Source organism: Bactrocera oleae, chromosome 6 (assembly GCF_042242935.1).
Source record: "Bactrocera oleae isolate idBacOlea1 chromosome 6, idBacOlea1, whole genome shotgun sequence".
NCBI classification, from domain to species: Eukaryota; Metazoa; Arthropoda; class Insecta; order Diptera; family Tephritidae; genus Bactrocera; species Bactrocera oleae.
The window spans coordinates 38,947,694-38,959,098 of record NC_091540.1 but is presented as its reverse complement, the minus strand read 5'-3'; the positions used below and the strand labels follow the sequence as shown (position 1 = coordinate 38,959,098).

Sequence of the window (11,405 nt, the reverse complement as noted above, 5' to 3'; positions counted from 1 at the left end):
CAACCACATACATTGAAAAGTGCGTAAATTACTATTAGGGTAATTCATTATATTGCTTTTAAGCAGTGAATGTTTTAATTTTTTTGTAATATATTAGATTATTTCATAAATAAATTTCCTACACAATACATACATTTTAAATTTGCTTTGAAGCAGTTTTGAACAGATAACCAACTTAACCTTGAGTGAGAGCGCCTCAAAACAAGTTGACATATTAGACGACATACTAGTTGCCTTCAATTCACCACTTCTCTGCTCGCTTTTGCTCTCTTGTTAAAAAATTACATGTAAAGCAATAACACAGTTGTCGAGTTGAATTCCTACAAGAGAGTTTGCGGATACCACATTAACGCGTCATCTCCATCGGCAATATACATACATTGGTACCTATCTGTCAAATACAATACCATTGAGGTTATCAATGTTCTCGTACGAGCAAAGTAATTATTTTCGAAATGGCGTCGCCGTATTTTCGAGCTGATGTAGCGCATTTTTGAGCTCTTGTGTCGTTTAAAAATTTTATGTGGAGAATGAAAAATGTAGAAATCTACTTTTCTCTACAAATGGGTTTTTTTTGACAAATAAGATTTCTTATTTTAAGACTTAAATAATTGTTGAATAAAGTTTATTATCCAATTCAATAAATAAATATGAGCAATGATATTTACATATGCTAACAATTATCATTAAAATTTTAACCATGCAAATATACATACATATGTATTCACTTATTTATTATTTTCCATGATTTGTTAAAATACAAGTATGTACATGTTGGTTCTAAAAAATTTGTGGGAAATGAAAACAGCTCTGTTAAACCACCAAAAGGACAGTTCATTCAGAGAACTTAGAACAACCATTTTCCATTTATGTTCTCAGGTTCATTTCTACCAATATATGGCAAAAATTTTTTTAGACATCAATTGCTAAACATTAGCAATATGCGGTCTCCATTGGAAATATTGCTTGCAATACAGATTTTAAGCAATCTAAATTGCCTGTCGAGATGAACCGTAAAAAATGGTATAGCCGCTATCTTCAGTGCTACCAGGTTTTTTTCCTTCTATTAAATCACTTTATTATTGTGAATGGTTCAAACGACAAATAAAAATAAAAATTTCTTTTTTTATATTGCAATGCTAGCAATAAACTGTCATTTTGGTGGTTTGACAGAGTTGTTTTCATTTCCAGCAAAAATTTGGTTTGGTGTTTTATGTTTTGTTACGTAAACTGCACTTTTATAAACAAATATTCAAAACATAAATTTCAACAAAATATGGAAAATAATAATTAAATACATACATACATATGTATGTGTATGTATGGTTAACATTAGAACTACGAACCGGTCGAAATGACTGCATCATTTATTTATATTATTTCTTCTTTATTCCTATTTAATAATTTACGATAAAGTTATGATTTTTATTAAATTTATGTATAGAATAATATTTTAGATTATTTTGTTCTTACGATTCTAATTTTCAGAGAGAGAGAGACCTATTTGAAATAGGTATATGGTAAATCATCGTAGTTCTACTGTTAATACTTTAATGATGTAAATATTTATGAGCATATTTAATTAGTGAATTATAATATTTTTTTTTAAATCCCACTTTTATAAATTTGAATATACCCGACATAACATAAAAACACAATTTTTTTGTAGAATTGACAACTGAACTATCAAACAAGTAAGGAAGGGCAAAGTTCGGATGTAACCGAACATTTTATACTCTCGCAAAGTCAAATGGTATACTCGTTTGAGATTTCTTTGTGGATTGACTGATATTTTCGGTAGAAGGTCAACTATAGGCACTGGGGTCCACATATTTAGTACTTAGGAGCTTGAACAGTTTTGGTTCGATTTAGACAATTTTTAGTCACAAGGTGGCATACTTAAAAATAAAGTTTTACCCATATATAATCATTGTTGCTTGATATGCATAGTGTAAAGTGAAAGAATCATATGGAATTGAAAATGGTGTTATATGGGAAATAGGCGTGGTTGTAGTCCTATTTCGCCCATCTTCGCACTATAACATAGAAATATGAAAAGAATGTTATGTACCGAATTTGGTTTAAATCGGTTAAGTAGATCTCAAGATAGGGGTTTTCACCTAAAAGTGGGCGGTGCCAATTTTGAAAGCGGTTCCTATAAAGTCATCTTATACCATCCCAGAGATAAATTTTAATGTATCTGGCGTGTTTAGTGCTTGGTTTATCGCGCTTTAAGTATTTTTTAACAGTACCGTTATATGGGGTATGGGCGGGCTTGTCACCCGATTTCACCCATTTCCACACCGTCAATAGAGGTGCTAAAAACCAGTGAATTTGGTTATTATAGCTTTAGCGGTTTAGGAGATATGCACATTAAACTTATTAGGAGGCGGGACAACGCCCACTTAAAAAAAAATTTTAACTGCAGATGCCCCTCCCTAATGTGATCCTTTGTACCAAATAATAGTCTCGTATCTTATTGTGGAGCTTAGTTATGGCAATTTATTTGTTTTTGATTAATGGCGTTTTGTGGGCGTGGCAGTGGTCCAATTACGCCCATCTGCAATACCAACCGTCTTACGGTACCAAGAAACATGTGTACCAACATGCGTTCATGAAGATATCTCAATTTTTACTCAAGTTACAGCTTGCACGGACGGACGGACGGACGGACAGACAGTTACCCTGATTTCAACTCGTCTCTTCATCCTGATCATTTATATAAATATATATAACCCTATATCTAACTCGATTAGTTTTAGGTGATACAAACAACCGTTAGGTGAACAAAAATATTATACTCTGTAGCAACAAGTTGCGAGAGTATAAAAATGATTATTGCCAGCAATAGTAGTTATCATAAAAATTGTTCAGATAACTAATCCCGAAAATAAGCAATATGCCGTCTTCATTGGCAATATTAGCGAGAGTCCGAAATTTTACGTCTTTCATATTGCGCTTTAGATTTCGAACGACCTTTCAATAAAATATGCCCCATTAATTTTTTGCATACCTTTTTTTTAAACTTGTTATTATAGACTGCAATAAAACTTGTTTGCATTGTATTCGCAAATTTAAGTAGAATGTTGATTGTGTGTGTACTTCTTATACAAAACATATCTTCAAATCTTATTTACTGGACATTCATTTTCATTCTGTAAACACCACTCGGGTTGAAGCGCCTCTGCTTGTATTCCATTTGCAACTAACCGTTCACGATGTAGTAATATTCGGGATTCGGCATCGCGCCAACCTTCAACGGGGTTCGACCACAATCGCTCTGCTAAAGCACTAGAACGTGGCCATAACCGATAGTCAAGCGTGTACTCATCGATTTGCTCCGACCAAATTGCTGCCTCACCTCCTAAAACCTGACTTTTGTAGCTCCCGGCGATTTGGTCCAAGTTGTTGTCGTAGACTTTCTGCCAACCGATATAGGGTGAGCACCAGTTGTTTCCACTGCCAACCCAACTAGGACCACCACAATCGAAATATAGAGCGTTATTGTTGGAAATAATAACACGATAACCCCGCTTTAGGATTGGTAAAATGTCGCTACTCGTACCGCGTGTCCATATTTGTATAATATATCTGGATTTGTCCAAATATTCATCAATATATGGTTCTTTCGTCAGACTACTTGTCCATAGTGTAATTAAAGGTTTATTGCCGTTAGAAACACTGTCCACTCTTTCGAGGGCCTTTTCTTGGAAATATCCCCAAAGCCGATGAAAGTCGTCCTCCTCCAAATTCCATCCTTTTAATAGCATCCAATTACGGATACCTTCACTCGCATTCCAACATTTTGACAATACTTCATCACCGCCCATATGGAAAACATCTGGAGAGAATAACTGAAATATTTCACGATATATATCTTCTAGTATGGGATATAACTGCTCGGCAGTGGGGTCGAATTGTCCACAAGGTGGTTCCCCACAATAATTTTTCCAAGGTTGATAATTTGCACAGGCAATCACTCCTTTATGTTGCCAACCTTCACTAACGTGGGCAGGAGCATCAAATTCCGGCATTACGCGGATACCTCGGACAAGTCCATACTGTACGATTTCAGATATTTGACCATGTGTATAAACCTTATTTGGTGAATAAGCACCGAGTTTATGAAGCTCTGGATGAGATTTAACTTCCAGTGGAAAGCTTTGAGAGTCTGTGATATGCCAATGAAAGGTGTTTAGTTTAACCATTGCTAAGGCATCTAAAATTAGTAAATAAAGGTTAATAGTCATTTTAATTTAAATAAATTTATTGTTAAATAAATTTCAATATGTTCGTCTAGGTAAAAGGTAAATTAAAAACTATCTGTTTTGGACCCTAATCCTTATTACAGAGTAAACATGTTAACCTTGAAAGGATATCTAATGAAGCGATTCGTACGCATATAAATCTTACCTTTCATGATTTAGGAGACCGCAATATCTTCTTCTATCATATTCAGTATTAAACGTTTTTAATTTCAATAACAACTCTATTAATTAAGACACTTTTCAAATCTAACATAGCAATATGTTGAACTGGATGCAATAAATTAACAGAGTTATTAGTCAGTTCGAAACAAGACTGCTATAATTTTGTTCCTGAAGTCACGATCAATCTATTTTTCATCTGCCTATGTTCTGTTATGTATTTTGTTTACACTTACCAAGAGTACGTTTTATCGATTCCACAGAATAGAAATGCCTCGATGTATCCAATAATATACCGCGCCATTTATACGCCGGTGCATCCTCAATTTCCACCTTGGTCAACAATTGGTGTTCACCTCGGATATCATCATACACAATTAACTGTGAAAACGTTTCTAAACCATGCCGTGCGCCAAAATAGGTATTACTATAAATTTTTGCAATACTACCGTTATCTTTTGTTAATGCGATCAACAGTTTGTAGCTTTCATCGGTGTCGAGTGTTATGCGGGGAAGTTCATCGATATCCGTTCCTAACTCAATAACCAAAGTTAACTTGGCGCCACCGGCCCTTACAAGACCGATCTCTTGAGACTTTAACTGCCGCAAAAATCTAGCTTTGCTCGCCTCCCATAGCGGTTGTTGTTTGGTGAGTTTGGGAAACTCAAATGCGATTGTGTTGACATCTATGTGTTGAATAAAATTTTCGGTGCGTACTATTCCGGTTGGTTTTGGCCAAACAGTTCCCACCTTTGCTTCTCCGCAGAGCAAACGGCACACCGATAAACTGATAGCGTTCTCTATATTGCTCTCCGTAAGTTCGATTTTTACGCACCTGCCCTGCTGACATTTGTAACCGTACACAGCACTACGTTTGAACAAATAGTATTAATAAATTATTATTTGTATGTATGAATGTGAGATTATCAAAACACGAAAATATAAACAAAGTGATCGCAATTTTGTCGAAGATTTTCAAGTTATTAACAGTGAATTAAAAGTGAAAACAAAACAAGTAATTTCCAACAAGTGTATGTATTTACATATACATATGTATATGTAAGATGTACTCACTTTCGCTCTTCGCCTCTTACAAACAAATCAGAATTCAGAGAAGCGCTCGCTATTAAATACACTGTTAGTATAATTAAATATTGTTCCATTTCGGTTGCACTTCTCCACACGATTCCCAACAACCAACCTCTCTCAGGGCTAGCTAGTCACTAAATTGATAACTTAATTTTGATTGCAGCGGTACGAGAATCTTCGCATATAGTACATACATATAATATGAAATTTATATATATATTTATATACATATGAGTAGGCACTTATGTGAGCATGTGTGTAAGCATTTCAAAATTTTTAATATTATTTGATTATAATTGATAATAATTAGGTTTCAGGTTTTAAAAGTTTCACCGAAAATAGTTTTAAGTAGAATTTTGGACTACTAGGGACAAAATGCAGCACGCCCCCTAAAGTTGTAAAACAATACCTTTCCGTTCTAATTTGAATATAACAAGTTAACCAAGTCATCTTGAGATTACCCTGTCCGTACATTTCTTAGCCCTTCTAAATTCTTTAGCTTTTTATAATCTTGCAAAGTTATGTATATGTATTGTAAATGAACAGAACGACGAGACGAGTTTACATCTGAATGTTTGTTCATCCGTCCATCCGTGCAAGCTGTAAGTTGAGTAAAAATTAAGGCATCTTGTTGTAACTTGGTACACATTTTTCTTGGCACCATAAGCAGTTCGGTATTGTAGATACAACCACTGCTACGCCCACAAAACGTCATTAATCGAAAACTTATAAATTACCAAAACTAAAAATCTTTAGAGATTTGCCAAACACAAATCGTTCTGAAACTTTTTACGACACTGTGATATCCTTCCTGTTAAAAATATGTCTGTAGGTCAATATTTCCCTTTGCCCCCCATATACCTAATAAAAAGATTTACGAATTTCCGGCTGACTTTATACCGCATCTATCGGTCAATGTGTGAGTTATCTTAATAAGTGAGAGCATAAGCTGGTTTTTCTAATAACAGTGCCCCTTTTTGTCAAATATAGATAAAATCGTGTGAAAACTATCCCTAGCCTCCATCTAGCTTACATCAGGATTTGCGAACATCCTTATATATTGCGAATGATGTGGGAGGTACTTTAGCATCTTATTCTGTTAAGAAGATTCCAAAAATTGGTAGATAAAATCGGTTGAATAGTACCCCTATCTTCCATATACCTAATATAAGATTATCAAACTTCCGGTTGGCTTTATACCATATTGTCGGTCAACATGTAAAATATCTCAGCAAAATTAACTGATCGTATAATATTGAATATACCAAAGTTTAATGACGAATATATGTGCAATTATATAATATTATACTCCATATAATGATTTTCGAGCCGAATATGTCGCTCAGTGTGTGAGTTATTTATTTATAAAATTGGTTGAAAATATTTTCTCAAGTATCCTGAGAAATGTCAAAAGTTAATGCAACAAGCCCAAACCTTACTCTACCCCCAGTATACACTATATAAAGATTTTCGACTTTCCACCTGGCTTTAAGCCGTTCAGGTTGGTCAGCGTTGCTACTATGGGAAAATAACACATCCATATACACAGTGACGGAGAGAGCGGAGACTATTCCTCCCGGCCCGGAGTCCTCGGCCGGGGTTCAGTGCTCTGCAAAAATAGTTTGCAAATTTTTTTTTCAACAATTCACTACAATTGTTGCCATTGTGAATTTAATAACAATAATTTCATATAATTGATCTATATCAATGTTTCTTCTGCATACTTTAACCGATGAATATCAAGTTATCATATACATCATATGTATGTACTCAAGTATATGGAACATCAAGAAAAAATTAACATATACTAATAAAATTAAACCAATTTTTTATTAAAATAAAACAAAATCTAATATCAATAAATTGCTGGATAACGGAGCCCGCATCCTTTATCCTCGCCAGGCCCCAATTTTTTCTCTACAAACTTGCATACATATCTATATATAATTACGCTATTAAAAAAGTTTGTGTTCCCTTTTCGACTGTATTGCCGTTGACATACATATATGGATAAAATTTATACCGTTGGAAAAGAAAAGACGTGCACAACTCTATTTTTTAGTATGTACGTCAACGGGAACACAGGTAAAAATACGTTGGGACAAATTTAGCGACTACAACAACCACAAGCGCGGTGGCGCGTTTTCATTCGTCGATGTTATTTCTCCATTACGCGTTTCACTTAACACAGTCGTATACAGAAAAACATTTCGTCCCTGTTCTTTATAAGTTGCAAATAAATAAAAAGGATAATTATGTATCGTTTGCGGCGGATTTGTGGTTGCGATTTTTTTCCACTTTTAATTGTGTTTAGTCACAATCCTGTTACAATTACATTTTTAACGCACATTAAATTTCTAGTATTGTTTATAAAAAAAAAATACATTGAAGTGGAAATAACCTTGGATCATTCGTTTTATTTTTGGTGAGTTAAAAATGTGTACATTAATTTCAAGTGCATTGTGTGAAAGAAAATTTTTTTAAAACATTTTTTCCAAGGTCAATTTTATGATGGTGGTTGAATCGACAATATCAACACAACAACGAAACAGGAAGTGATTGAATCTTTCCCGTTTTCTTTGATTGCGGTTGGTTTGTTTCAACTTTTAACGAAAATTGAATTGAAACGTTAATTTTATTTTGGTGAGCTAGAAATTTTTATGTATATTTCGTTAAACAAGTTAAATTTTTTACCATTTTTTCCAAGGTTAATTTGTTGGCTTCATTAAAGAATAAACGCGATCAATTGAAAATTGCCCGGCCCGCCTTTGTATTCCATACCTTTTCCCAGTCGCCATACGAAGATTTTAATAAATTCCTTTTCTCCAGTTGATTTTAATGAAATCAGGTGAAAATATATGGGTTGGCGTAATGTTGGTTACTACAAGAAAGTTCATTAAATTGAGTTTATAGACTTTAGATTTTCTCTTCCACACTTAACGCCACTTAATTAAATTGGCCTCTGATTATAATACCCTGGGTATATTAAGTTCGCCATGTTCGTCTGTCTGTATATACGGTCATTCAGTTTTTAAGATATCGATCTGAAATTTTGCACGCGTCCCATTCTCACCAAGAAGCTTCTCATTGTCGGAACCGCCAATATCGGACAAATATAGCATATAGCTACTATACAAACTGACCGATCAAACTCAAGTCCTTGTATAGAAAACTTTTGATACCCTGAACATGGTATTATAAGTTTGCCACGAAGTTTGTAACACCCAGAAAGAAACGTCGGAGACCCTATAAAGCATATAGCATGTATGAAAACTCTTTCATTTGACGATATATCTTCACGAAATTTGGCATGGATTATTATTTAAGGCAATAGTGTAATATCCGTAGAAATTGTATAAATCGGATAAATATAGCATATAGCTGTCATATTAACTGAACGATCGGAATAAAGTGTATATATTGAACACTTTTTTTTTTTTGGAAGAGGTATCTTCACGAAAATAGGCATGAGTTATTGTTTAAGGTAACAATGTGATCTCCAAAAAAATTGCTTAGATCACTATATCATATAGCTGGCACATAAATTTTACAATCGGAATCATGTTCTTGTAAGGAACCTTTGTATTTGTGAAGGGTATTATAGATTCGGCGCAACCGAAGTTAACGGTTTTTTCTTGTTGATTTGACATTTTGCACAGATTACTATTCACGGCAGTACTACAATCTCCGATGAAATAGTTCAGATCGGATAAGTATAGCATATAGCTTAGGGTGGGTAAAAGGTTTGGCACGCTTGGTACACTGAAAAATAGGTTCTTAGATACCTCTAAGAAAATCTCACTTAATTGTAACGGAAAGTTATTAATAATTCTCTTAGTCCCAATATACCTAATAGAAAGAATTTCAAACTTCCATTTGGCTTTATGAGTATGTATATTCGATAATCGGACAATATGCAAGATATCTTATCATATGAGATATATGAGGCTATACTATATAATATAGTTTAGTGCCGAAAATGTGTGAAATCGGTTTGCGAATTACCCCAGCTCTCATATACTAGATATCATAATTTTCGTTGTCTAGCAGACTTTGTATCGCATGTGCCTGTCCTCCCTGCCTTTGATCTATGCAAATAGCGTTATCATAAAATGTTCTGTTACGCCCGAATTTAGCAGTTCCTTACTTGTTTTGTGTAGTCATTTATTATTTAGAACAAACATGTTCGAGCTATTCAATCGTTGAGAAATTTAAAATTGAGACGGAGATGTCGAAATACCAAAAGGACAGTTTATTGCTAGCAATAGTTATCGGGATAAATATTCGAAAAACTATTTCCACCCATTAGAAATGCCACTCCTTTTGCAATATGGCAACAATAAAATTACTAAAACAACATCTATTATCTGCCTAGAAGCCCCCAAAATAGCTCAAACAGTCACCGACATTTCTCCCTTCCGTACGTCAACTGATACGACCTACAAGTATCTTATGAGAGAGAAATGAACACTCACCACTGCTTCTACAGTCTGCTTCAACAAACCGTAGGGTAGGATGTCCGCGAAAATTGGATTTTTCCCGTAGAAATGAGTGAGTTGAGAGTGAGAGAGCAATCTCTTGTAACGCAGGGTTCTCAATCTCGATATTATGTAGTAATTAAAAAATAAACTTGAATATATTTGAAATATTTTTAAAATAACTCAAAATCACAGTCGAATACATTTATTTATAAATTTTTATTATACTTCGCAACTTGTTGCTACAGAGTATAATAATTTTGTTCACCTAACGGTTGTTTGTATCACCTAAAACTAATCGAGTTAGATATAGGGTTATATATATATAAATGATTAGGATGAAGAGACGAGTTGAAATCAGGGTGACTGTCTGTCCGTCCGTCCGTCCGTGCAAGCTGTAACTTGAGAAAAATTTAGACATCTTCATGAACACATGTTGGTACACATGTTTCTTGGAACCGTAAGACGGTTGGTATTGCAGATGGGCGTAATCGGACCACTGCCACGCCCACAAAACGCCATTAATCAAAAACAAATAAATTGCTATAACTAAGCTCCACAATAAGAGACAAGACTGTTATTTGGTACAAAGGATCACATTAGGGAGGGGCATCTGCAGTTAAAATTTTTTTAAAAAGTGGGCGTGGTCTCGCCCCTAATAAGTTTAATGTGCTATTGACGGTGTAAAAATGGGTGAAAACGGGTGACAAGCCGCCCACTCCCCATATAACGGTACTAAAAGCGCGATAAACCAAGCACTAAACACGCCAGAGACATTAAATTTTATCTATGGGATGGTATGAGATGACTTTATAGGCACCGCCCACTTTTAGGTGAAAATCCCATATCTTGGGATCTGCTTAACCGATTTAAACCAAATTCGGTGCATAACGTTCTTTTAATATTTCTATGTTATAGTGCGAAGATGGGCGAAATCGGACTACAACCTATTTCCCATATAACACCATTTTCAATTCCATCTGATTCTTTCAATTTCCACTATGCATATCAAGCAACAATGATTATATCGGGGTAAAACTTTGCGTGAATAATACGTTTAAAGTATGCCACCTTGTGACCAAAAATTATCTAAATCGAACCAAAACTGTTCAAGCCCCTAAGTACTAAATATGTGGACCCCAGTGCCTATATTTGACTTTCTACCGAAAATATCAGTCAATCCACAAAGAAATCTCAAACGAGTATACCATTTGACTTTGCGAGAGTATAAAATGTTCGGTTACATTCGAACGTAGCCCTTCCATACTTGTTAATAGTTGGATTTTAGTTTTGAGCTCTTACATTATGAAAAATTATAACTAAAAAACTATATGTGTGAAAAATTGTGTTCACAAATAGAACAATGGCAACATTGGTGAAATGATAACAAAAGAGAACAACTGATTTCTGC

The 11,405-nt window shown here is 34.5% G+C and overlaps 1 protein-coding gene and 1 long non-coding RNA gene across 2 annotated transcripts; one reads left to right on the top strand and one right to left on the bottom strand.

The window, feature by feature from the left end:
- Positions 1-3,051: 3,051 nt before the first annotated feature.
- LOC106624042 (chitooligosaccharidolytic beta-N-acetylglucosaminidase) lies at positions 3,052-5,662 on the bottom strand. The gene is made up of 3 exons (XM_014243707.3): positions 5,502-5,662; positions 4,664-5,295; positions 3,052-4,219 (listed from the first exon to the last, which is right to left on the bottom strand). The coding sequence occupies exons 1-3, from the start codon at positions 5,588-5,590 to the stop codon at positions 3,123-3,125; spliced, it is 1,818 nt and encodes a 605-aa protein (XP_014099182.3). The 5' UTR covers positions 5,591-5,662; the 3' UTR covers positions 3,052-3,122.
- A 2,244-nt stretch (positions 5,663-7,906) lies between these two features.
- Positions 7,907-8,272, top strand: LOC118681277 (uncharacterized). Its single transcript, XR_011397158.1, has 3 exons — positions 7,907-7,941; positions 8,016-8,159; positions 8,224-8,272. It is a non-coding gene; the product is annotated as an uncharacterized lncRNA (long non-coding RNA).
- The last annotated feature ends 3,133 nt before the right edge of the window (positions 8,273-11,405 follow it).

Excerpts from the sequence above, each read along its gene's own strand:
- LOC106624042 (XM_014243707.3), bottom strand. The coding sequence starts at position 5,590 with ATGGAACAATATTTAATTATACTAACAGTGTATTTAATAGCGAGCGCT. Across the intron at positions 5,296-5,501 it reads GTAAGAGGCGAAGAGCGAAA|TGCTGTGTACGGTTACAAAT; the intron begins GTGAGTACATCT and ends GTTCAAACGTAG. Across the intron at positions 4,220-4,663 it reads ATCGATAAAACGTACTCTTG|ATGCCTTAGCAATGGTTAAA; the intron begins GTAAGTGTAAAC and ends TACTAATTTTAG.